Source organism: Microtus pennsylvanicus, chromosome 1, assembly GCF_037038515.1.
Source record: "Microtus pennsylvanicus isolate mMicPen1 chromosome 1, mMicPen1.hap1, whole genome shotgun sequence".
NCBI classification, from domain to species: Eukaryota; Metazoa; Chordata; class Mammalia; order Rodentia; family Cricetidae; genus Microtus; species Microtus pennsylvanicus.
The window spans coordinates 168,733,479-168,761,352 of NC_134579.1; the positions used below are offsets into that span (position 1 = coordinate 168,733,479).

The window sequence follows — 27,874 nt, forward strand, 5'->3', positions numbered from 1 at the left end:
AGCACACCAGTCTCCTGATGCAATGTGGCATTCCCCTCTGTATGCTGTGAATACCATTGGTTAATAAGGAAACTGTCTTTGTTTGTGATAGGGTAGAGTAGAGCTAGGCGGGGAAACAACTGAATGCTGGGAGAAAGAAGGCAGAGTCAAGGGACGCCATGGAGCCTCCAGAAGAGAAAGATGCAAATTGAGAGTTGGAACCTTGCCGGTAGGCCATGACTCTTATGATAAAATATAAAACAATGGAAGTGGGTTAACCAAAGATATAAGAGCTAGCTAGCAATACGCTTAAGTGATTGTCCAAGCAGTGATTTAAATAATATAGTTTCTGTGTGATTATTTCGGGAGTCTGGGCATCCAGGAAATGAACAGGCAATCTCCTACAACACTGTGACTAGTGAATCTCTACATATCTCCAATCTGACTCTTTTATGTCACTTCTTGCTTCTAAGTTCATGTCATTCATACTTATCCATCTCTGTTTGCTTCCATAGAACGGAACGTGTCCCATGCTAACATTACTGTAAACTTTCCCAAATGTATTTTCTTCCTCTTCATATTATGTTACATGTTAACAATAAAGATGAAAGAACATAAAAAGAAAAATGTGATGGATTAACATTGCTAAACTACACAAATAGTCCTTTTACAAATGTAGGTTTTAGCTGGGCAGTGGTGGTGCACGCCTTTAATCCCAGCATTTGAGTTAGAGGCAGGAGGATCTCTGTGAGTTTGAAGCCAACCTGGTCTACAAAGTGAGTTTCAGGACAGCCAGGGCTGTTACACAGAGAAATCCAGTCTTGAAAAAAATAAACAACAAAAATGTAATTTTGAGAAACACTTCCAAAAGAATGAATCCTTCAGGTATGAGAAAGAAATTTGCTCACAGAATAGGAAAGAAAACACACTGCATGCTGCCTTTCTTCTTCACAATCACTGTGACATGGGTGTCTATTTCAAATCTGTGTTCTGATTGCAGGCACACGCAGGTGTGAGAACAACCAAGAAGTGAACTCACAGGATCTAGAACTGTCAGGAACTTGCTCTCTAACCTCACAGTCCATGCATTGGAATGGACGGGAGGACTAGAATTCCCCAAGCTCATATCTGTGCGGAACACACACACACTGTTGATGGATGGCCCAGCAGGTGGGAGGTGCCAACTGAAGTGTATGTATCTGCTGTTTGTTGATACTTAAAGTAACTGCAGGAGTTGTCAGAATGGAAACCACAGAAAGTTCTCCATGGAGGAGCATGTTGTCCCTGACATTTTTAGGATAGCTGCTTTATGTTCATAGAAAAAAAATGGATTTTAGTAAGTTTTAGTAGAATTTTAAATTCTCTAATTGCAAGCATCTCTATTGCCTCGTGGGTTCGATAGTTCCCATCTCCTAGCACCCTTGTATGCTGTTATCCCACAGAATTAATGTGTACCTCTAAAATATTACGAAAACAGTTCTTCCTTGTTTCCATATCGTGGATCAGATCAGGATCGCAAGTATTTCTCCTTTCTGAGTTATTGTACTTACACTTCTCCCCCAACACACACACATACACACAGACACACACAGACACACACAGACACACACACACACACACAAGCATGCACGCACGCACACACTTCCTTTTAGTTTACTCTTTATTTCAGAATTAACTTTTAAGAGATCTTATCACACTACATCTCTGCCTCTTCATGACTACACGAACAAATAAAATTCCTGAGCTGAACAGCCAAGGCTATGTTATAGAAACCCAACGTCTCTTCAGGATAAACTATAGCTCTCTCTGCTCTAATAAAAATCTCTTCCCATAACTTCCCATATGCGACACATCACAGAAGTCAAGAGTGTCTTTTTTCCCCTCCTTCCCTTGGGAACACTTTTCCCAGTCTCTCAGACTTGTCACGCACAGGACACGTTACAGATACCTTGTTAGAGCGCGTGGAACACGATATTACAATTTTTAAAATTACACCCCTGATACCCTGAGATCTCTGGTTGGACTGTGAAGACAGAGATCGTGTCTTATTTATCTTTACACCCTCCTTACCTATCTCAGTGACTGACAGATGACCAAAGTTTTCTGGAGATGCCAGCTGGAAAAGACAATCTATTTGAACCAGTCAAGAATGAGCCTCCTGAGAGCAAACATGCCATCACTTTGGAGAGTAATCTAGCAAATATCACGGCAAAGATATTCCTAGTTATGAATGCATCTTATACTACAAGGGAAAGAAACACAGTATTATCTTTATGTTACATTTATTGCATGTAAGATATTTAGTACCTTGTATCGGTGTGCACACATACAAAGGAAAGTAGGGAAGCACAAAAGGGAAGTAAAGAAACCAGGCTTCTTACGGGTTAAGAATGGGAGTGAGATATAGGGCAGGATGAATATTGGCCTCTGGACTGGCAATATTTTATTTACTAAGCTATAAAAAGAATGTCTAAATTGCCATGAAAGTCTGAAAGAAATAAGAAAAGAAAGGAAAACGCCCTGGATTTCCATGTCCAGACCTGGTGAGGTTCCTCCAGCATCATTCCTAGGAAGTCACTGATGTGGTCCCGACAGTGATTCAGATGAACATGTGTAAATTCCCTCACTTTCCGGCTACTCTCTTTGTATGACCTTATCATTACACATGCTTTACAAAATGAGCTTAAGAATTCCTTACTTAATTAGCTCTTCCTTTGTTTTCCCCTTCACGGCAGTGATGTCCCCCTCCCACCCTCAACTTCCCAGACATCCTTTCACAGGGAAAGCACTCATCAATATCTAAGTTTTGCTTGTTGCACATTTAATTTAATTTGACTAGTTTTTCAGTTTATTGGTAAACTTATTTGCCTGATGTTACCAGTGAAACTTAGGGGACTTGCAGCACCCACTTATTTTGACGGGACTTTTCTTTTTAAATATTTATTTTTGTTTTATGTGTACGAGTATTTGCCTGCTTGTATGTATGTGTTCCATGTATGCCCAGTACCCACAAAGGTCAGAAGATAGTATTGTATCCTTTGGGACTGGAGTTACCGATGAATGTGAGCCACCATGAAGGTGCTGGGAACTGGGCGTGGGTTCTCTGCAAGAGCAGCTCTTAACCACTGAGACATCTCTCCAACTCCTGGTTGGACTTCTCTTAACACAAAGTTAAATTCCCAGAGTTATGCACAATATCCTCCCTTTCCAATTGGCAGATAACTCAAGTTCTGCCAACACTCAAATAATAAAGGCTCATTCACCAGTTTTCTTCCCTAAGGAGAATATTGGGGCCCAATCTCACAATCCAAGAGAGCCAGCAATGGAACTCCAGCCAGCTTTGCCCTACGATGGACATAATGTACAAAGAGTGACCCACAGGCTAGACTCACAAGCTCTCCCCAACTGGCTGGGAGCTAGAGGAAAATCTGAAAAAGATTGCAGTAATTTAAGATAAACAAAGCTGGGTTGTAGAATTTGAGATAAAGTCCTTTTAGTCTTCTACATTGAAACCGATTTATCCTCTTTTTTACATTATTCCCATTATGTGAAGGGAAAAGAGAATGTAAACAGTTGGGGTTGTGTATGTAGTTCAGCTGGTAGAATGCTTGCCCTGCAGAGACACAACCCCAGGTTCAATCTCCATAGCTGTTAGGATGCATACCTCTAATCCCAGCACGTTTGGGAGGAAGTAGAAGCTAGAAAAACAGGTTAAGGTCATCATGGGCCACATAGGGAGTTTGAGGCACATGTGTCAGTCTGGAACACATGAAATCCTGTCTCAAAATAATGAAATAATTATCTGACTAAAATGGGTGAATGTAGATATGGCTTCTCTAAAGGAGAAGAAATGAACAAAGGATTTGAGCAGAGCGGTGTCATGGATGCGGTCTACCCACCGTTTGGGGATGGAGAGAGAAAGGATGGTCTTTTCAGTTGACCCAATGTCCCCTTTCTTCACTGGTAAAACGCTGTGTTATGGGCAAAAGCTGTAGCTTCCAAAGCAGCTTTCTTTCACAGTGCGTGTTTAGCTCTTGGCGCTAAGGGTGGGAGATCTCAGCAGATTCCAGTGGTTTCAACCTTTCTGTTGTCCTTCCATCTCTTGCCCCCTAACTTCCCACACTTCTCCTTTCTGTTTTCTTCTTACTTAGCCTTCTTTGCTCCTCAGCCTTTCTTGGGTATAAGTTACTCCAAACACCTAACCCTAGCACACCTATTATCTTCTCCAATATCTTGAATTCAGCTCTACATTTAATAAAAATTAAATTATCTCCTGGGTGATTATTATTCTTTGTCAGAGTAGAAAGTTCTTTTTAAGAGCATTAGAAACATCAACTTTATTGACAACAGAAGTTTTAGTGATTTCATTGGGGGTCACTGGTAGGAAACAGTGCGGATAAAAAGGTTTCCTCCAAGATGTATTTCTGGGATAACTAATAAAGGACTGAAAATATTTTTAAAAATTTAATTTTGTCCACTTAAGTGTTGGAATGGCTCTAGCAGAAGATGGTTTATACTTTATGTAATCTTTTTCACAGCTTACAGAAATCTGAGAAACGCAGCACTTCTCCGTGTAGTTGGTAGAATCAAAATGGATAAGCATTTGTGTTTAAAACAAGAACCTGTTTCAACTAATTGGTTTTGATAGATTTTGATATAACTACTGCAAACTAGATATTAAAGGGAATAAACGTCATAGATGATGATTTTTTTTCAAATATTTTGTCCTTTGTTTTGTTTTCCTGGTACCTCTACAGGTCCTCTGTCCCTTCAGGAATACACATGATTAGATGCTACTTCTTCAGAATGGCAGGATATGTTGAGAAAGCTTCCCTTGATAGCTTAACAAATGTCTACTTGTATTGCAATCTCAAGTTTCCCTGTGTCTACCATTTCTCGAGCAGGCATTTAGTACATCCTCATCTAATGGAGAAATGAATTTTTCCCATAAACACGCTTGCATTCAGGATACCACTGGCTTTTAGACCTCAGGGAAACTGATGTACTGTCCTGTGAACTATTTCCTATAGTGAGCACACTTTCTCTGCAGTTACGTGCTTCATAAGACAACCCGGAACAGTGGAATTCTCTAGATCACCTGGATGTCAGAGTTTCAGCTCTACCTCTTGGAAAACTGCCCAGATACTTTTATTTTCAGCTCCTGCTCCCTTTCTGAAGAACAGGCGGCTTTGCCACGCTATCTTCTAGAATGGTTGTGAGGATCAACTAACTTTGTGTAGTTAGGTGCAATATAAGGGCAGCGGGTCGATAGCTATCGGAGTGTCTTCTCTTCTTTTTGTGCTTGCTCCCTGTCTGGAAAGGCCGTCTGTTGTGACTGTGGCTTCTTAGTGAGCTACAGCTCTCCTTGTCTATAGCTCCACGGCTCATCTGTGGCATTTGGAGGTACAGTTCACCGCTCTCCTCCCTCAGAGCACACACTTCCTCTAGAGCAGAAGCAGGAGTTGATTTGTCACTGAAGTCTCAGCCGCCTCACAGAACAGGTGCTTACATGAGTGTGGCTGTCTTGACTATGTCTGCCATTGCAGAGTCACTGAATGCCAGAGTTAGCAAGAGCCACAGGGAAATAAGGCCCTTACCAAAGGCTGTTTGCATAGAACCAGGCAAGATCATCTTTAATGCTTGTTGCACTAGGCTATACTACCAGATGATGATGAAGGAAAAGAAAATGATGATGCCAGAGGTGGTGGCACACCTTTAATACCTGCGCTTGGGAGGTAGAGGTAGGCAGATCGTTTGTGGTTAGCCTGGTCTACCTTAGAGAGTTCCAGGGTAGCCAGGGCTGTATGTATGTATGTATGTATGTATGTATACACACACACACACACACAATTGAGACAGGGTCCCACTCTGTAGTCCTTGATGGTTTGAAACTCACTATGTAGACTTGGCTGTCCTTGAACCTGTTGATATCTTCCTGTCTCTGCCTCCTAAACCACACATCTGTATACCACTCTCTAGGCATCTTTGAGGGGGATGAGAGTGATGGGTAGAGCAAACACGATTAACAGATTCACATTCTGACTCCGGATAGGAAACACGGCCTGTCAGCACTCTGTCGTTATTTGGTGTAGCTTGCAGCAACTATTCTTAACTTAGATATAATTATTTCTAACTGGTGTTTTGGTTGTAAACTGTTTTTGTATGAGCAGCTAGAGAGTGACTATTCAGTAAACAATGCTGATTCCTCATCAGAGAGCACATCTCCTGTGGGAAGTTGATTGCACGGCACCCAGCTGTGTATCCGACACCTCCTTGTTCCATGTGAGGGATCTGACAGTCGGCCCTGGGAAAGGATGCCCTTTGTGTAATAGACACCGGAGTGTGTGCAGGTGTTTCCTCTCATGCACCAGAAGCAGATGTCTGCTCTGGCAGAATATATGGCAGCTTGACACATATCTGGATGCATCCACAGGAAAAATATGGTCCATAAATTATACTAATAAAATATGCCATTTGAAAATTTGAGTGAGCCATGAGATGCAGGCCTTTGTCCTTCAGCACCAAGAAAGGGTCCGTCTCACAGAGAGTTTGTGATTGGTTTTAAATGGAAGATTGGAAGCGGAACGCCTATTCTGCCTTTGGTGTATTTTTTATGAGACGTGTAACCATATAACACACGTAACCACGAGATCCTATCTCACTTTCTCATTTGCAAAATGTTAGCGGTAGATTTGTTTAATGACTGTTTTACGGGTCTGCTGTGCGTCAGACACCACCGATGTCTCAGAAGGTTGGAATGGGTTTTCAGATCAGGATCCAACGACTGCAGAGTGGTGACAGACCATTTTCAAACAGTTCTTAAGGAAACAAACATACCAAACACTAGCCGCTCCAAGAAAGGGAGAGAAGGGCATTTCCACCCCAAACCAAACATTACCTCTTTAATTTGGGGTGCTAATGAAAAGCAAAACAAGAACGCTCTAAACATATGCTAAACATTTTACTCATTAAACTTTAACTACACTCTGAACTGTTCACAAACCATTTCTATTACTTTTGGGATATGAATAGTATTAAAAATTAGAACAAGCTGGGTGGTGGTGGTGCACACATTTTATTGCAGCCCTTGGGAGGCAGAGACAGCAGGATCTCTGTGAGCTTCAGGCCAAGTTGATCTACAAGCTGAGTTCAAGGATAGCCAGGGCTACACAGAGAAACCCCGTCTCAAACAAACAAACAAACAAACACTACAAAAATAAGAAACAAACAAAACCAATTAGTACAGTGCCTCCATCTTTTCATATTTTCTATGATTTTTTTCTTTCTGCTTTCTCTGAAGATTTCCTTTTGAGATTTTTGTAGGATGATGTTTAGTGAAAACTTTTCTTTCTTTCAAGCCCGCAGGTGTAAGAAGCACAGTCTGTCACGTTGTCTAGGAACAGCTGTGGGCCTAGTCTCAGAACCAGTTTATAAACTGTCAACTGTAGCTTTGAAATTTCGCCCCCAGGTAACTGCTGTGATCAGACAGTTGTTTTTTGGTAGGATGTTTATAAAGGCCAAGTTGACAAAGTGAAATAAACAGAAACTGTGGCAGGGACAGCAATGCCCAAGGTGCTGCCAATCTTGCCCTTGTACCGCCATTTCAATGACAAGAAAATATCGCGCAGTCCAGAGGGGAAGTGAATGGTGATGGGTGAGTGTGTGCTTTAAAGCAATGCTATTATCTGTTCTCCGAGGGGAAAATCATGCTGATTTTAAAACAATACTTTGGTTACAGATGTTTCCAGACCCCTTCCCTGATCCAAGGAAACAAAATACCGTTGAGTAACAAGCCCAGATTTAGAGATGGGGCTTGTTCCAATATAAACATTTCTTGGTTGGACCTTCTCCGTGAAAGTGCATAGTCAATTTTTCCATATACAGTGGGAAAGACAAAGCTTTTAGCTTAAAAGGCATTCTCCCTCCTCTGCAGTATGGGGCTCCTGGGATGGGCAGTTCAGAGAACCCACTTCATGGCTTCACGATTGGTGTTGAGCTGATTGTTAATGTCTCCGTGAGAATCAGATAGGAGCATGCACGCTCCCTGAACTGAAAAGGCGGTTCCGTTTAGGCTTCTGGTGTTTGGTATGGTCATTTATATACTTGGTGTTTCTGTTTCACGTGCCACTGTTTACTTAAGGCTTGGCTTGGGGCTTGGCACCAAGCAGACATTCAACAAATAATCGAGGAATGCATACACAAGGGAGCTGAGCATCAGCTACACTGAAGGCACTCGCAGAGGCCCTTTGGCGTGAACTCTCCCACCCTGTACACGTTCACTAGGGATGGCTAAGGGGTCCCCCTCACTACAAAACAGGAGTGTGCTGAGAGCCGTAAGATTCTTATCATTGAGAGGTACTGAGAAATCCCGCCACAGGGAAGAGGAGGGGATTAATTTTATCAGGGAAGTGAGGGAACCAGAATAACCCTAGGGGATAGTATGTGTACCGGCTTATCTGGAAGGAGAGAAGCGAAGTCAGAGGGCTGGAAATAAAAAGATATTGTTTCTCGTCCCTGTAAGGGAGACAGGCTTAAGGTGAAGTTTTTGGCTGTTGTCCACAGCGCAGGACCCCTGTCTCACACTTCCGGTACTCCACCCCAGTAAAGATACCGCTTGGATTTGCTCCTTTCACTTGCTGGAATTTTCTGGAAAGGTTAGTGGATGCCAAGGATTAAACTCGTGTGAACTCCTCAGCAATTTTCTGCTTACAATATGCTCACACGGCTTTCTTCATACGTTGTCGACAATACTCTAATCCCTAGAGTAAGTGTTAGGAGGATCTGGAAGCTTTGTTAATTCTTTGTGGCCACTAGGATCCCACACGTCACTTTTATGTGGCCTGAGAGGAATTCTGGAGTGACGATAAATCTCAAGTTATAACTTTATAAATAGGGACAATGTCACTGAACTATGAAAAGAGACTATTTTTTATTTCCGTCCTCTTTCATTCTACCCACACCATGTTGAGGAAGAAACGGAGAAGATATTTGGTTTTGTGACTGAGCACTTACAACTCTGAGTTAACTCACTGAGAGAGGGTGAAGAATTGAAGAACCGATGTCCTTGCTTCTCAGTCCTCTGCCATCCTAATCCGATCTCCAAGGAGAGCACAGAGTGGATTAATTGTTCCAATTTGAAGTTTGGACTACAGAATTTTAATTTTTTTCTTCCCTTCTTGAGATTTATAAATTTCTTTGATTGTTGAACCAAGCTCTGCTTATTTTTTACTTTGAGGGAAAACCACATTTTTTTCTCTATGAATATGATCTTATGCTGGAAGATTAAAATAGAAAAGATTGTAATACAACAAAAGCTCAACTACTTTAAATAAATTTGACGATATAATGCCTCACAGTTAAAAACATAATCTAATGTTCAATGTTCCAAAATAAGTGAGTAGAAGTTCAGACAAAAAGAGTAGAAAAAGTCATTTCCCATGAAAATTTGGTATTCCATATGTCTAAGAAAACAGGCACAGAAAACAAAATGTGTTCTCTCTGCAGAAAAAACAATGAATTTGGGGGGGTGTTAGAAAAAAAATCTCAGCCTTGTAGTTAGAACCTGGAAGTTTAAAACACCTTAGAGAGAGCCTTGACCATTTCTCCATCCTTTCCACATTTCCATCGCTGTGATACCTGCTATACTGAGGCACATCCTCGTATCACAGACTAGGATGAACCAGGCATGGCAGCGCCTGCCATACTGAAAAGGAGTCAGGTAATGGGTACTAGACTGGAGCTATCCTGCCCCTCTAAAGTCTTATTATTTTGCTGAGCACATAGGGGCTGCCTTAACTTTCTGTAATCCCCCTTTCTTTTGTCTTCTATTACGTTCAAGACACTTCTGAGCATATGTTTATAAGTCAAATCTGGATCATACCATAAGGCCCAACAACTCTGCCGTGAACTGTCAGATTCCCTTTGGAGAAATGGATGTTTAGTGTCTGAGCTGTTGGAGTGTGATAAGACATAGCTTCAAAACCAATGGTGCAAAAGTTCTACAAATAAGAGAGGGCGTGGTGGAATTGCGGTGGAACAGGCTCGGAGGGTCACAGTGGGGTATACACATGAGCAGATCGCTTTGGAGCTATCATGCACTGATTTTCTTCATTAATTTCTTATCTTTCCGTTATTTTGCAACATAATAGGGGAGTTCCTAAAATCATGTAGAAACCTGACTGCCGGTTGTGGAAGGGGAATCCCAGACCTGATGTGCTCTGGGCATGTTAAAACCTCTTTCTTCAGTTGCTTTGCAACAAAAGAGTTATTGTTCACCTTTGAAAGACATCTGTCTTGCTTCTTTTTAAGATGACGGATTTGTTTTTTATTTCTATGTGACCATCAGAAAACTTTAGCCATAGAGAGTAAAGTTTAGAGGGTTGATAGCTGTGGGAAGCCATGACTAAAATGCCTAAAATGAAACAAAGGGGATGAAGGATGTTATTATAAATTAAATTCAAAGTTAAGATAAATACAATGACTCATAGTGTGTATGAGTGTGATCTATGCATGTGTGGTGTGTACACATGTATGCACCTGTGCATGTGTGTGTATGGGTGAGAAGCAGACATCAGCTGTCTTACTCCATGATTCTATCCTATGAGTCACTCACGGGATCTGGAACGAATTGTCAGCCAGAAAGCCCCAGTGATCCTCTGGTCTCAGACCCCACAGTGCTAGGATAGCAGCTGTGACACCTGAAGCAATGCGTGGCTTTTGAAGGGAGTTCTAGAGATTCATTCTCAGGCCCCTCTCATCTCCCCCTTGTGTAGCAAGTGCTCTTACCCCTGGAGGCATCTCTCAGGCACTCAGAACTACTAACGTCTTCATAATTAAATTAGATCTGAGCCCTGAATAGCTACAGCAGACCTATCAAGAAGGCAGCCATGGATTTGCTTTAATATGAGGCAGCTCATTTGATGACCCAATAGTCATCTCCAGGTACTCCTCGTCCTTGGTCTGTGGGATACAGCAGGAGGATGAAGGCTGAAGGGAGAGCTCAGTGGTAGAGCACCTGCCTGGCATCTCTAAACATCTAAAGCTACATCAAGCCCATGATGTAGGAGGGGAGAAGGCTGCCTCTAATGCAAGGAACTTGGCTGAGGTTCCAGTTCCAAAAAGTGTCTGGGGGACCTTGGAAATGACTCAAATTCTGGCACTAATTTCTTCCTCTTCAACGATATTAGCAGAACAATGGTTCCTCGCTGTCTGGACTTTTGTGAAACTTCCTGGTGCTTCAGTAGGGTTACCTGGTAGATATCACCATGTCTCATGAATAGATTAGCAACAAATGGCCTGGCATGTAAGATGGTTGTGAAGATCAAAGCTCGAAATAACACAGGAAAACACACCATAAACAAGGAAGCTTTGTCAATATTAACACTGTTCAATAGAGTTAGTTGTCATTGGAAACTGTTTTACTTGGAAGTTTGTGAATAACATTTTTTCAATGTCAATAACTTTTTTTTAAAAAAAATATCTCTTATACAGTACATCCCGACTATAGTTTCCCCTCCCTCCACTCCTCCCAATTCCCACCTTCCCACCTCCCCTCTTCTCCAGATCCACTCCTCCTCCATTTCCCTTCAGAAAAAAAGCAGGCCTCCCAGGGATATCAACTGAGCACAGCATAAGAAGTTAAAATAAGACTAGGCACAAACCCACATATCAAGGCTAGAAAAGGCAACCCAGTAGGAAAAAAAGGGTCCCAAGGGCAGGTGAAAGAGTCAGAGACCCTCCCCCACTGTTAGGAGTCCCACAAACCAATGCCAATAGCTTTGAAAAAGCTGAACTCTGCATGAGATAAAAGAAGCTTCCTCAATTCATTAGATGATTAGTAATCTCTAGGTATTCTGAATATATGTCATTAAGCAAAATTTCTAAGGACTGAAATGAACCTTGTTGACGCTGAAACATGTAGGAAGCAGTTTTTTAAATGAGTAATAAACTAAAGACAAAATATTGGATGTTTATTTTCCTCATTTTTGTTGTTCGGAGTGGAATCCTTTAAAGAATGGCCTTTCGACAGCACATAGAGTGTAATATAATACTCTTGAGGGAAAAGTCAGCAAGGCTAGACCTTGTTAGCTCTTTGTGGAGTCCACAAATCACCAGATTTATATTCAAATGGGGTTCACATTTTAACTTAAAATACTGACTCTTGTGGTAGAATAATAGTTTAAAGAGAGAAAAACTTATCAGAAATCCGGGGGTGGCTAGGAAGACCAAAAGATAATGGCTAGCATGTCTGCCCATCACCACCCCACTCTCTCTGAAATTCCTCTGTTGTTTTCCTCAGCACTCCCAGGTAATGACTGAGACAAAAGGGGAATTTCCTAGGGAAGGGCCAAAAATATCATCAGACAAGGAAGAGGAAGCATAAAAATATCTCTCTGGAGGATACCAATTGTTAAAGACTTTAGCTCATGTGTGGAGGTGCACAGAATATCTGAAATTCTGCATAGCCAGCTACAAGTGCTGGCTGAAGACAGGCGTGTGTCCTGCTGGGATCTGCCAGGAAGACAGATTTCAATGACACTCTAGAGATCTGTCATGATTTACAATGTCAACTCCTAAGGCCCCTGTGTAGTAGTTTTCAAATATGCTAGAACAGAGAAACCCTATCAGAACAGCAACCATTCCACAATGAAGTTCTGTGAGGAACTCATGTCCATCCTTAGAGAACCAAAGGTATTCCCCTCATGATTCAACTTTAGAGCCATTGATTTAGTGGGACTAATGTTAAAAGGTTCCAGGATACACTCTACCCCATGATTAAATACTTCTCTACAAATGTCAGCAGTACATCAACCTTCTCCCTTATCCTTGCTCTCCAGACATGGGACACGTCATCTTGATCAAATCTTGGTGATGATCCCCATCTCTGTTTTCTCTACAATGACCACCAAACAACACAGAACCTTTTATTCTTTCCTGGGCAGTCATCGGTGCATAGCACACGTCACCCAGGTTCTGGGCTATCTGCTACTCAATACCCAATCCATCTTTATTCCAGACTAAGGTTTAAAGAGCACAATCTTCATTGTATTTCTCTTTCTTCTGTTACCTTCAATGACTCCCTATTTTGTGGTCTAACCAACTGGGACTATTACTCGTCTTCTTAAGTCTTTTTCTCCTCTTATCTTGTTTTTATCATGAGCTGTACTTTCTCAAACCTTGAAGGCCCACATGACTCATGCATTGACTTGGTCACTTCCCAGCAGAAACATTCTTTCTAAACTCTCCAAGTTCTCATAATGATATGGGATTTCCCTCTGTATTCTGTGATTACCATCAATGAATAAAGAAACTGCTTTGGACCTATAGCAGGACAGAACTTATCTAGGCAGGGAAAACTAAGCTGAATGCTGGGAGAAAGAAGGGTGGAGTCAGAGAGAAGCCCTGGAGCTGCCTGAGACAGATGCTGGGAACTTTTACCGGGTAAGCCATAGACACGTGACAATATAAAGATTAATAAATAAGTTAAATTATTTTGTAAGACTTAGTCAATAGGAACCTAGAGCTAATGGGCCCAGCAGTGATTTAAATAATATAGTTTCTGTGTGATTATTTCGGGTCTAAGCTAGCCGAGCATGTGGGAAGAACAAGCGGCCTCCATAAAACATTGTAACATAACTTCATTGTTTACATTATTAATGTGCTTGTCTTATCTCTCTGATTATGTTTTATTTGTAGGATACATGACATTTAGTGGGCATTATAGTAAGGTTAAGTGCAAGTAGCCAGATTTCTTGCTGTGACCTACATAAGTTACTTTATGTTGCATGAGAGTAGAGTTTCCAAAGCTATTAAAAGCAAGTGTCCCTAAGTGCCAAAGAATACAAGATAACACAGGGATTAAATACTATTTCTCATATTTAAAAAATGGAATTAAAGTTAATTGGGCCGTTATCTATAAAAATGTACAACCAATATGAAATACTACATTCATCTTTTTTGCCAAAGTTCAAATAAAGTAATGACACTATTTTATCAGCAACTCTTTTACAGTTATGAGTTATCTCATTAAATATTGTTTAATATTTTTCTCAGCAGATACTGTGGGTTGACTCATACTCCTCAAAGTTCAGATGTTGACACTCCAGTTCAGTCTGACCCTATTAGGAGACAGGGCCCATAGGGAGATGGTAAAGCTTAAATGAGGTCACATGGGCAGGACCTTCATGTGACACGACTGTTGTATTCCTCTAAAGACACAGAAGGAAGGTTTCAGGAAATGTATGAACATGGCTTTCTACCAGCCAGAAAGAGAGTTCTTATCCTACACCCCTGACAGCTATTTGATCTTGGACTTCAGTCTCTGGAACATGGGAAAGTCTACTTCTGTTGGTTAAGTCACTCCATGTGGGGTATCCTGTTATGACAATCTTAGCATAGGAACACAGTAGGTGAAATAATGTAAGACACGAGGTTAGAGGAGAAAGAGAGGGGCAAGGAGATCCCTGGGCATGAAAAGTCTGAGGCTCATCAGGTTCGAAGATGTCCCCCTCCAGGTTACAATGGATGTCACTTCTTCCTCAGCCGCTGTGCTAGTCTCTGAGGGACAGCCTGGGTCTATGCCAGGTTGAACCATGAGTACCGCTGGTGACATCTTTCCACACTAAGCTCTGATTCCTTGCTCACCTCTCTCAGACAACTTGTTTTCTTTTCTCCAGTACTTGGTGGTTTCTAGGAATGGAGCTAGGCTGTTTCTCTTCAGGAGTCGAATCCTTTTGTTGTGAACTGCCTTTCTCTTTCCACAGTCATTTTCAGGAGAATACCCATGACCATGTTTCCAGGAGGTGGCATCACCCTCTCAATCCCCTGGTTTCCCCAAAGCAGCATTTAGCATTGTTTTTCTATTTTATTGTTACCTTTTAGGAGCAAGGCTCTAGTACCTGACCTGTGAGCTTCACTCAGCTATGATTTGATTTAATATTCTGGTCTTTTCCTCCTCTTTATATAAAAAAGTTTCCCCTTTCTAGATTCATATGTTTCCCCTCTCCCAGCCCATCCTAAGTTTAGTCAATGAACTAAACACTGAAACACTGAAAATTTAGACTTCGGTGTTTCCTGTATTTCAATGTACTAAGGAGGATGTTGGGTAGGTGGAAGGAGGATTCTGGTTCTGAGGTTTTGCATCGCTAATCTGTGCTCAGGTGACAAAGATACTGCCCCTTTGCACCATACTCAAGGGTCAGTCTTTTAGGCTCTGCTTCCCCACAGCCAGCAATAACCAGTCTTTTATCAAGGCAAGTTTCTTCACCTACTTCTGACTTCTAGAAAGTTCCTAGTGCATATTTGTTTCCAAATGTGTCCCACTGAATCTAAAGCAAGCTTTAAATTTTCTTTTAGTAGCTTTAGGACCCAGAGGACAACTCTTCAATGCCTAGTTCCATATGGTGATTTGGTTCGATGTTTATAATGTATTGACACTTTGCTGGTTTGTTCTACGATTTCCACCGAGTGAAAACACACTCTCCTCTTTGGACCCTCTGCCAGTTGGTACTTGACTGACACTTAAGTATGGATATGTGTTCTCCTTTGGTGACCTCATTATACTTTATTTTCATACTAGGGTCTGAGTAGGGGAGGTGGGAGCATCTAAGAACGCGGACATAAGATTTTTTGACAACAGAGTGGCATACCTTATATGCATGGGGGTGTCTGCAGCTCACACCGTCTGAGACGCTTCCTTGGTGTGTCATCATAGAAGGCTCATGTCTGTGCCTGGCCTGTGCCCTGACTTGCTCTCCCAGCTTCACCTACAGAAGGTGATGGGAAGCCGGAAGAAGAATTCCATTAAAGTGTTTCTCTTTCCTTCTTTTCGGTCAAAGTCCTATGTCTCCCGCACTCTCTGGATACTTAAGAATATGGGGTTTTAAGGGACGACAGCTGCAGGTATGTTCCTTATGCTGGGTGCATTTTAATCTCTGTTAGGACTTGCTGTTATAAGCCATATCATTAGCAACACCCATTTCATCTTCTTCCTTCTCTGTCTTTATTTTTTGGATGAAGAGATTCTGGGGAGGGGTGCCCACATTCCTTAATCTACCATGAATGATCTGTTTATTAGGGATGAAGTGAAGAACCATCAAGGTTAGTCTAGGTTCATAGTTCAGCTTTACTTGGTGCCTCGGGACACTTCCTCCTGCTGGCAGTTCAAGTCAAGGATAAAGAGAAGTAATAAAGACCAAAATGGAAAATATTATAGTGAAAGAAATGATTTTCTACACGAAGATGCCAAGGTACATCTGTGAGGTGATCCAATACTTAAGGCGCCTCAGTCCACTGGAACAGCCGGGAAGAACCTGAGGCAGTCAGGGGACACAGTTCCTTGAAGTGTCGCTAGTGAGCTCCCCTGCTTCCCTCTGCCCCGAAATTCCTCAGCTACAAAGTGAGAGGACTGGGTCTCCAGACTTCCTTTCTAGATCAAACATCTGATAATTTCTTAGACTTTATGGTTCAGGGCACATTAGAGTTTTGTATCTAAGGATCACCTGCCACTGGCTATCAAACAGGTTTCACCCTTAAACAAGTCTCTTTTATGCTGATTTCTGTGCTCCAATAAAGGCTACAGGGTTTGTCTCTTTATGAGTGAAAGTTTGAGCATCTGTTAGCACTGATCACAACAGACAACAATATCCAGGGAAGACAACAGAATAAAGCAATTGTCTGTGCACTGTGACGAAACATTCAGGCCCAAGCACTCAGACTCCACTCACTTCTCAGCTATCAGGAACTGAGCGTCTCACTTGTGGGACTGACGGAAACAGACTACTGCTACTAAGATTTGTGGCAGATCAGTAGGAAGAGAGGAGCACTTAGAGGGTGTGCTTGGCTGGTTAGACTATGTCACCCTTCTCAAGGGCCAGCACACACATCACCGTGCTTAAAAAGAATCGTAGAGGAACCAGCTACAAAATAGATTTGTCACATTTTAAGACTAAGATTTGGGGGAGGGGACTGGAGAGATGACTCAGGGGTTAAGAGAACCCACATGGCAGTTTACAACTGTCTGTAATTCCAGTTGCAGGGGATCCAGTGTCCTCTTCTGCTCAGTAGGATCCTGCACGCATGGGGAGTACAAGCTCTCACACACATTCACATTAAATAAAAACAAAAAACAAAAACTGAGATGTGTGATTTGTGCTGTGGTATATCACATTTTAAGGGGTGAAAAAGAGATTTCTCTCTTTTGGCTATCCTGCAGCCAAAAGATATTTGATATTTTTTTATTTGCAGCTTTTACAATCAGCCTACAATCCTGGTAAGTCAGGGCCTAAGGATCACTCATCATCTCTCTTGCTTCTGGCTACTATGCTATGACATACAGAAGTTTTCAGTTCTGTTCTCTGTGTTGCTGTGTACTTGGTGCAGACAACAATACTCTGTGTAGCTGTTAAGTCCTCAAGACAAGCTCTCCTGACTGCATTTTAGATCCCCAGAGTCTCCAACTTTCTTTAAGGCAATGAAAAATTACTCCATAATTTCAAAATAAATCTAAGCACATGCTTATGACATCTTTTAGTTACAGGGCACAGCACGGATTTCTGTTCTTGTTTTCTTTTCTTTTTTCATTTTTTGAGACAGGGTTTCTCTGTGTAGCCCTGGATGTCCTGGAACTCACTCTGTAGATAGACCAGTTTGGCCTCGAACTCACAGAGTTTCGCCTGCCTCTGCCTCCCAAGGGCTGGGATTAAAGGCGTGCACCATTACCACGGGCTGTTTTTGTTTTTATGACATTCCTACTAATGCCTGCTCTAGAGTTACCCCCACTTCGCAGTTCTCAGGGAGTCATCAGGGTAGCTACATCACTCCATTTACATAAACGCAAGATCTCTAACTTTCACACGCTTTAAGACATCCCTGGAACTAAGAAGAGGGTCGCTTTGCATGTTATTATTTTTAAAGCAGACCACTTCCTTTTCTCTTGATTTTTCAAAGGAGCAACGTATGTGTTTCTCTTTATGCAGAGTATTTGGGTTTGAATATGGAAAGCTTCCCACTGCATTCAGCCTCGGAATGTTGTTCCCCCCAAGTTTCTCATGACAAAAAGACAGAGCCCCAGAGGCAGGCTGCTGGCAGCTGAATTTCATTAGGACTTTGATGGGAAACTTAAGTTGGAATTATAAACATCTGTGGTTAAACTTCCCTTTAGTAAGCCATTTCTCAGAACTTAACTTTACCACACCAGGAGCAAAAGAGGAAAACGGTTGAAAGAGCGAGCCTGCTGCTATTGTGGGGCCCGGGAGAGCAGTCAAATATCTGGCTGAGGCTGTTGTATCCTAATGGACTCACAGACTCTTTATTTTAGAAAATTAATAATTATTTAGAAGTACTAATTTTGGGACTTGAAGCATGTGCCAAAAATTGGAGTGGTTTCTAATTTAAAGTCTCAAAATTGTATCTGGCCATCCTCATATTTATATGATTGCTATAAGCAAGCAAACATCCTCAAGACTCTCTCTGGCATTATATATTCCACAAAACTACAAGCCAGATTTGAATATTTGGGAATCTGTCGTTTCAGAGCTTTTTCTCCCACTACTTAATTTTTTGTTCAATTTCATTGTTTTTTGCTTTGCTTTGTTGTTGCTGTTAGTTAGCTTCTCTAGAGCTTTAGAAAAACCTATCATTTCTCTCAGCTATTCAGATAGCATATTGCCGATGTAAAACTATTTAAAAACTATTAAAGAGAACGATTAGAAGAGACTTTCTATAATCCCTCTACTCTTGGGTTGCACAGCTAGGAAATTTGCAGACGAGACAAATTGTTAAAGATTCAGATGACAGAATCTGTTCAGCGAGTTATTAACCTCATTTTTTCCTGTGCTTGATGAAACTGCAGGGGAAGAGAGGGGCGGGAAGAGGGCAGAGCGAGAGGCTGAGGCCGTCTCGTGTGGCCTGCTGACATCGCGTCCACATGTCATCTCACAACAATCTTGCTGGGCAAAATCTTTCCACCAATTTTATAGTAAAAAAAGAGAATCCTTAGAAGATGAAGTAATTTGCTCAAAGTCATGCTGCTGGAAGTCTGGGCCCCGATCCCCACATCTGTCTGGCCACAGGCCCACATCTGGCCTCGGACGAAAGGTGAATGTCAAATATGGTAGAGACAGCAAAGCAAGCTGCCCCTGGCCTTCACATACACTTGCCTAGAACAAATTTAAAACTGAGTCATCAGTTTCAGCTAAGAGTCCAGATTTCATCTTCTCTTAAAAAACAAACAAACAAACAAACTAAACAGGGCGACAAGCTTCCAGAAGAGTTTACAGGGTGGAGGATACTGAGGGTATTCCACTCTGGACGACTGTCTCCTGTGACTCAGGGCTCATCGCCCATAGGTTGCTCTTCTTCCTTAGTTGGCTCCACTCCAAGCTTCTGTAACAATCTGAATTTTAAAAATTCCTTTGAGCCATAGGATCCAGCAATTCCCTGGCTATGGACCCGACGGAAGTGAAAACAGGGACTCAGCCAGATTCTTGCACATCGTTGTTCATAGTGGTATTGTTTCCATCCACCAAAGGAAGAAACCACACTTATTTCAATGAGTGGATGAGCAAACAACAAATGTTTGATACACATACATCCGTATATGTCAATTATAAGTATTAAATATATGGATGTGAATGGAAGCCTTAGCAGCTGAGATCCTGATGCGCCCACAGTGTGGATGAACTTTGAAGACTCTCGCAAGTTGTCTGCTGACCACCACACAAGCACCCAGGCACAGGATGCCACCCAGTCCCCTCAATAAAAGAAAAAGAAATTCGTTCTAACAGTGTATGTAGCTTACACGGCTCTTCCAGTAGCACCGAATAGGATATTGAATAGTGTATTGTATACTTCATTTTAAAAAAAAAAGCACTCTCAAAATTTGAATAAAATGATCCCTATGGATGGTTCTGTACACTCTTCTACATATTCCTGCACAGTCAAATGGATTTTATAAACTCTATCCCGGCTGAGCCACTTCGCGGCTAGGAGCTCGGGCCTCTGGCTCTGTACCTGTTTCCCCGTCTGTGACATGAGATGACAACTGTACAGTCCTAGCGACTAGTGGAGGTGACAGGAGATGCTTTAGGGAGTGTAAGCTCTACCATGGCAACGCTGTCCCAGTCTTTCTAAAGCAAGTGGTATGAAATCTTCTTTGCAATTCGGCAAGTAGACTATGGTGTCCTCCTGGTCTACTTCGTTTTCTGCATGGTACTTAGCTCGTAGTCAGTCTGTAAGAGCATTCGCCTCTTCTGATGGGTGTCATTATTTTCTCTCAGATGGCTTACCACTTGAAGGGAATGGTGAAAGTGTTTTTGCTGCCCGTTTGTTGTTTGTTTGTTTGCTTTTCTCTGGAAATCTGCTTATTGTGTGAATGTAAGAAGTAGAGATTCCAAAGACCTAATCTAGCACTGCAACAGCCCCCCGGGGTGGCTGCCTAGGTTAGTGGCTGGATGATTTATTGGCTACACAATCTTTTTCAAAGCAAGGGGTTGAGATAAGGAAAAGGAAAGCAGATTGGGAAAGAGATAGGATTTTCTGTAAACATTCCGCAACCCTTCCGTGGCAAGGAGCCTAACAGTGTGTCAGGGCATGGGACTACGTCAACACAGAAACTAATGGAGGGAAAGTCCCTCAGAATGGTCTCCATAGAGCTCCTTTAAGCAGGTAAGTTCATTCAGCGTGAAGTGTCCATGGGCCCAAGTAGCAGCGGTATTTCTGGAGGGAAGTTAGCATGAGATAACGGTGCACTCGCGTTAGGGCCTGGAGCCCTATTTTCTCCTCTCGGAGAATTTTCACCTTGATCAGTGATTTCTCTTTCTCAGGTAGGTATCAAAACCAGTCACAAGGATGAACTCGCAGCCACCCACTACCTCCTGGCCCTCCCAGCGTTCCTTCTTTGCCCTTCATTTCTCAATGCTGCTTGTTGCCCGTCCATCTAGCCTCTACCTCTAGCCCAGTGTTCTTGACCTTGGCTGACTCCTGGCTGTGTCTCCATTGAGGAGAATCTTGCTTTCCCCAGGGGTACTCTGATGCTGGTGGCCTGGGGACATTTGCTACGGTTCTCTGGGGTCAAGAAGACTTCAGCTAGATTCGGGTCACTTACCTCGCAGTAAAATCCACACATACAGATTTCCCCAACTTGGTTTCATCATTCTTATCAATTGCCACCACCCTCCAGGCGAGAGTAGAAAGAAACAGTTCTCTCCCCAGCTCCTAGCGAACCAACTACATCCCCCCCCACCCCCCCACCCCCCACCCCCGCCCAAGCACAACTTTTAGACTTTCACACTGCACGTGACAAACTGAAGGGGTTCTGTTCTCCTTTTAAAATGTTCTCAGAATGCTGAATGCTGCTTTTGAAAAGATTGGTCTCCTTCTGGGCCACACTCACCCACTAAAACATCACTGCCATACACTCAGCGGTAATGGACTCAGTAAATTGTTTGTCGAGGAGCAGGAGGCAGGAAAATCCTCACGTGGGGTGTAGAGTTCCCTTTGGGTGCGTCTCTCTCACATTCTTTCCCTCCTACAGGGAAGCTTTTCCCAAAGAAAGGTTGGCTCTTCCTTCTTGGCCTGCCAGCCCATCTTGTCCTTCCAGTCTGTTACTTTTTCTTTCCTATTTGCTCCCAGCTCACACTGAGTACCACTGTGGGTCCGAGCCACTGCTCTAGGACAAGCATCCAGCCATGGAATTTGGGGGGAGCATTAGGGGACTTCTGCCAAGCTCCTCCCACTGACCCATGCTTGCCTTACTTTTTTTTCTTCCTGCTTTTGGAGAGTTGGTTGGAGAATAACCATTCATATAAATCCAATTCAAATAAAGTGGACATATTTTTAGAGCACCCTCCCACCCACATTTGAACCCCTCCCATGAATAATGTGACCATATTCTGTTTGATGTAAATACAGTTTCCTGGCCCAACCCAGTAAAACAGTCATTCCATGTTATTACAACTCTGGGGTGTTTTTGGTTTAAGATCTGCCTCACTGGCTATAAAGAGCATGGGAAACCTGCTGCCAGGGCACTGGGATCATCTGGAGACCACAGGCGAACTGGAGGCTCTCTGTGAAACTATCCTTTGGAAATATAATTAGTGGTATCCTACCCTGTCTACTGTAATCTTCCCTGGGATGACTAATACCGTCTTTCTCTCTCCTAAATTCCTCAACTAGTATTTTGACCCTAGTAGACCCTGACAATATTGTACATTTAACTGCCTATGGGGCATTCCTTCTGATCGGAACAATATAGACAAACACAGATATTAACAAACATTAGGTAAGTTAGTAGCTTAAAAATCTCTGAGAAATAACACCAAATAAGGGATAAAAAAAAAACCCAACACTAATCCATCTATGGTAGTAATTCAGTATGATCACTTATACCTATGTTAAATACTGTACTACCATCACCATGGTAACCAGAGAACATATAAAAATAGTTATCATTGACTTCTCTAAGCCTCAAGTTTCTCAACGTGCAACTTGGGCAAGCTATTACTTTGGTAAAGTGAGGAAGCTTGCAGTTTAAACCTGATCAGAAAATCTGCCATCTGATGGATGGAGATAGAGACAGAGACCCACACTGGAGCACTGGACTGAGCTCCCAAGGTCCCAATGAGAAGCAGAAGGAGGGAGAACAAGAGCAAAGAAGTCGGGACCACGAGGGGTGCACCCACCCACTGAGACAGTGGGGCTGATCTATTGGGAGCTCACCAAGGCCAGCTGGACTGTGACTGAAAAAGCATGGGATAAAACTGGACTCTCTGAACATGGCGAACAATGAGAGCTGATGAGACGCCAAGGACAATGGCAAGGGGTTTTGATCCTACGTAATGTGCTGGCTTTGTGGGAGCCTACCCAGTTTGGATGTTCACCTTCCTAGATATGGATGGGGGGGGGAGGACCTAGGACTTACCACAGGGCAGGGAACCCTGACAGCTCTTTGGACTGGAAAGGGAGGGGGAAAGGAGTGGGGGGAGGGGGAGAAGGGTGGGAGGAGGGGGAGAAGGGTGGGAGGAGGGGGAGGGAAATGGGAGGTTGGGAGGAGGTGGAAACTTGTTTTTTTTCTCATTTTCTCAATAAAAAAAAAGATTAAAAAAAAAAGAAAATCTGCCATCTTCAATGCTTTGTTGCCACTGTGCTGAACATGTGTGAGCATCAGAAATTGCTGGCAGCCTCAACATTAACCTTAAGGCACCCTAACATTCAAATAACTGTTATGAGATACAAATACAAAAAATAGCTATGTATGATATGATCCTGTCTTTAGATTTAACATATTCACATCCAGAATGCCCGGACAAGTTGAATTAAGATGACTAATGAAAGCATGAGCAAAAATGAATCTTCCACAGTCGGGACATGATAAAGGCTTATTTACTGTTTACCTGTAGTCCAAGTTTAATTGCGTGTCTTAATCTACTCTTAGGCCCAGCGTTTCATTCAGGGGCTTTCCCTGCTGGAAGCAACAGGTGTGGAGATAATGTTGCCTGGGGTTCGTTCCAAGAGTGCAGAGAAGCAGTGCATTACTTCCCATTGACAGAGTTTGGCTAGTCTGGCCTGTCCCCCGCGTCGGGGTGTGATCAGAAGCCAGGCCCCTTCCTGCTCATGGGGCTTTTACTCTGAACCCAAACGCGCTGGTTCTATTTACCTGGCCCCTGCCTCAGAAACATGAGTAGAGCTTTCACTTAAGAAGGGCTATCTTGCATTTTATTTCTAATCAACAATTAGTAACTCTAGTTATGTTACCAATGAGTAGAACTAGGAGCAACAGTTGAGACTTCACCGATTGTAACACCAACCTGCATCACTACTTTAGTTGTAGGATTGTTGTAGCCATGGGTACAGTGGCGTGTGTGTGTGTGTGTGTGTGTGTGTGTGTGTGTGTGTGTGTGTGTGTGCTGTTAGGTCAATTGCTCTTTCCTTTCCCATGAACTTAGGTGACTTCATTTTTCTCCTCCTTAGCATCTCCCACGGCCTGGACATGCTATTATCTGTCTAGGCTCAGGGACTCTTAAATCACTTACTACATTTATTCTCCTCTAAATGTCTACACTTCAGCTACTTTTCAACTTAAAAGTCTCTTAATGTATAAGAACAGTGTCTCTTTGAATAAGCATTTGATCAATAGTATATGGTGATCATCTCTCTTTGTGAACTGAGCTTGATTTAATCTTGCTTCTGGCTTAGAGTGGTTTACTTCTGTTTAAGGCATCGGCCCTAAAATTTCCTAACAGCTTCTTTTACAGCAGATTAACGCCCTCCCTCAGCACCCCACCTCCAGCACCCCATCGGCGGCACCCCACCCCCAGCCTTGAAGAAAACCTTTTGTTTAGTTCCAGACAGAAGGTTAGGTCTTTTAGCAATATTGTTCCCATTGTTCAAAGAGCAGAGAGGAACAGGGAGATAGTGAGGGGCACACACATTAAGCAACAAGGCTCGACTATTGGACACACCAAAAGACCACCACCTGCATACTGCCGAGGTCTTTTGTGAGTTTCACAGACCCATGTGGAACATGAAAGGTACTAGCACTTGGTCAGCTGGAAGAGACAGGTTGCAACGCCTCACCTTTCAACTCACATCCAAATCCAACTGACAAAACAGAACTCTTTATTTCAACTGAGGGGACCCAGTCCAGTGAAACTCTAGGCTGTCAGAAAGGAACACAGAAAAAAAGAGGATTGTGGTCCAGCCGGTAAGCACAGGTGCGCAGCAGGGTGGCAGGGGACACCTTACCTCAGCAGCAGGCGGCAGGCGTCCCAGTGTCACGCGGGGGTCGCTGGTCTCAGGTGGGTCTTGCCTACCGACCACTGAGCTCCCCTCGATGTCAAAAGGAAAAGCATTGCCGTCCCCGGACGCCGCGCGGGAGCAGGCAGCACCCCAGAGAAGCCACAGGGGCAGGATTGAGCACCAGGCTGTGCTCCAAGCCATCGCTCCGCTGGTATTCGACAAGCCCTTCCTAGAGCGAAGGATCTGGGACTCTTGGTGGGCACCCCCAGAGGTGCAGCGATGGCTGGTGTTTTATCTTCTTTGGCGGTATTTAGATCCAGGAACCCAAGGTACAACTTTGTTGTTTTTAGAAGTAGAAAGTGAGAGTCAACGTGGTCCCTCTGCTACTCGCCTTTCCCTCCCACCCACCCTCTCACTTTGTCTCTCCTCTCCGGCGCTCCCAAGGCTTGGGCTCTGGGACCTACAGGCGCCCGGCGAGCATCAAAAGGCAGCAGAGCGGGACTGGCAGGAGCCGGGGGAGCGCGCCTGGCCACCTCCTCTCCCTGGCGGCTGGGACCGAGGACGGCGCAGCTCTGGCTTCCTTCCCACACTCATTCTCACCACTCCCTTTCCACCTTCCCCTTCCAGGCCCTCCCACTCCAAGTTGGCTTTCAGACCCTGAGGTCAGGCCTTTCCTTGTCGCCCGCTTCCCCTCCCCCCTTGCAGTTTGGAGCACCTCCAAGGACTTAAGATGAATATTCAGCGTTCCCGATTGCTTCCCCACATCCCTTATTTACATAGCCAAGGCGCCGGATGTCTGATCTATATTTATATAGATTTGTATGTGCCTCCCGCCTCTAGTGTACAGGAAAGTGGGCGGAAAAGGGATTCCAGGGGCGGGAGGGAGCCTGAGGTAGGTGACCTCAGGAACTAGCGGCATTTCTGGACAAGTTCTCCTCTCTTCTAGAGATAGTCGGTGGCTCTCTTCTATCGACGTTCACTGGCCACTCCTCTTCCTCTGCCGGTCCTCACCCAGCGGGCTGGAGAGAATATCTTTCACTACAGTGCTAGAAAATGACTTCATTATTGAAATGCATGAACTTTTATTTACAAAGAACATCTTGTTTTTTCCTAAAGAGGTGCTTTGTGAGGGACCACAGAACAAGGCTTGCAGTGTATGTGCCTGTCAAATATGCAGCCCACAGCCCGTAGCCCTGACCTCTTCCTCTTGGCTGTAATCTCATGCCTACTACATCTGTCTGAATGGAGTAACCTTTCCAAGATTGCCATAGACTTGGGCTACAGCTGTGCGCGGGAACGCCCTTGATGGGCACCTACTGCAGCTAACAGGTGCCTTTGTGCCTATGGGCTTCAGGTCAGAGCTTTAGGTGTCTCTGGGAGGCCCCCAATGTGGCTTTAAAATTGCCAGATGGGAAAATAACCATACAAGGATACCCAGGCCAGTTTCGAGGAACCGGGAATCACGATCACGCAATAAATCAACTCCCTGAACATTGGTATGAGCCCCTTTCCACAGGATGGATTGTTGTGTCTAAAGATACACAAAACAACCATTTCTCCTCTTCCATGTGCCAGCTACTTTCCTTATGCTATTTGTAAACACGACAGCATTTCTGCATGGCAGAGCTATTACTTCCTTGTTGTGGAAGAAGAAAGGAGATTCCCCAAGGCCACCCAAGGTAGAAAGCTGAATTGGATGTAAGCCTTCTTGGTCTAAAGCTCTGCTTCAGGTGTGTAACCCACTGAAACTGATAAGATAAAGACAGAGCTGGGACACAGAGGAAGTGGGCTCTGTCTTTTTGAGTTGCTTTCTATGTTCCAACAGTTTGCACTGATAACTGTCTGGGAGAGTGGAGGTTGTCGTTTCCATTTGGCAACCCTAGCCTGGTCTGGCACTATAGCTTAGTTTAGGTAAACCTACTGGTAATGAAGCCACACCACTGAAGGTTAGTTTCTGTGTTCCCTAAATCTTTCAGACTGTTTTCAGGATGCAGATGCAGACCTGATCTGGAATAACATTGGGTGCCGATAGAAGCAACAGTCTCCAAGGAACAGCGTTGAGGAAGAATGGGACCTGCTGACCTCTGGACATGGATAAGAAGTGAATGGTTCTTCCAGAAACAGCATCTTAAACTAGACTAAACATCTTAAACTAGAATGACATCCAAGTTCCACCAGGGCCTGTGTGCTAGGTGTGGTCTATCCTGAAACTCCTATATCTCCTGTCTAGGCCACTTAAATCCTGGTGCCACCTACCAATATGTGAAGCAGGCCTGAGCAGCTCCTGTCTACTTATTAATCTATTGTCAATAAAGATCTTTTGGTGGACAGAATAAACAATAACAATATAAATACCTCTAATGTAGTATAATGCCTTCTGTGTGCGCTGAGCAGTGAGCATGTGCTTGGTGACCGTGAGGTTCTTGATTTTAAATAATAAAATGGTGTAACATGAAAGAGCTAATGTCGGAAGAAGCAGAGTTATCATAGATCCCACGATATCTGTCTTGTTTTGGTTTAGAAATTTAACAACAATACAAGAAACCGTTAAACTGATTTGTTTGTTTTTTTCTCCATATAAATTGGTTAATTTATTAAATTAAGTTTGTGTTTGGTTTAGATGGTTCTTGAAAAGATTTCTGCTGGAAGAGAAGGTGACCAGACTCTGAGGAGGAACAACGATGCTCAATTATCCTGTTATACCCTCCAACTTCATAACTTTAATAATAATATTATTACACACCACATGTACTCACACACATATGCAGTCTGGCTTCAGATACTGAGTGCTTTATCAAACTCAAACTGCTCACATTTGCCTCCAGAAGGACCTAACATACTCTTCCTTAGCTATCAGCCAGTTACACACTTGTTATTTAGCCTGGGACCTATTCTCCATGCCCTCTAGTCAGTATATATGGTCTACAAGGCTTAACAGTTGGAATTGGGGTGTATTTATCTGGGACCTATGAACTTCTTTTTTCATTAACTATATGCTTTCAATTTTTCTCTTATCTGTTATTGTTTCTTTGGCAAATGATAAAATATATACATATATATGTGTATGTATACACATGCACCCATAGGTTTTTGTATGAAATTTAACAGAGTTCTTAGCCATGTTTGTAGCAGTTCTAAGAGCTTGACCCAAAGCTTAGTC

The 27,874-nt window shown here is 43.1% G+C and overlaps 1 protein-coding gene across 2 annotated transcripts in view; it reads right to left on the reverse strand.

The window, feature by feature from the left end:
- Positions 1–25,288, reverse strand: part of Lama4 (laminin subunit alpha 4) — a 151,505-nt gene extending 126,217 nt beyond the window's left edge. Inside the window, exon 1 of one of the 2 annotated variants that reach the window (XM_075945457.1) lies at positions 24,721–25,288. In XM_075945457.1, the coding sequence (XP_075801572.1) occupies positions 24,721–24,915 (195 nt within the window). In that variant the 5' untranslated portion in view covers positions 24,916–25,288. The remainder of the gene's footprint in view (positions 1–24,720) is intronic. The other variant, XM_075945449.1, reaches the window with a different exon arrangement.
- Positions 25,289–27,874: the final 2,586 nt, after the last annotated feature.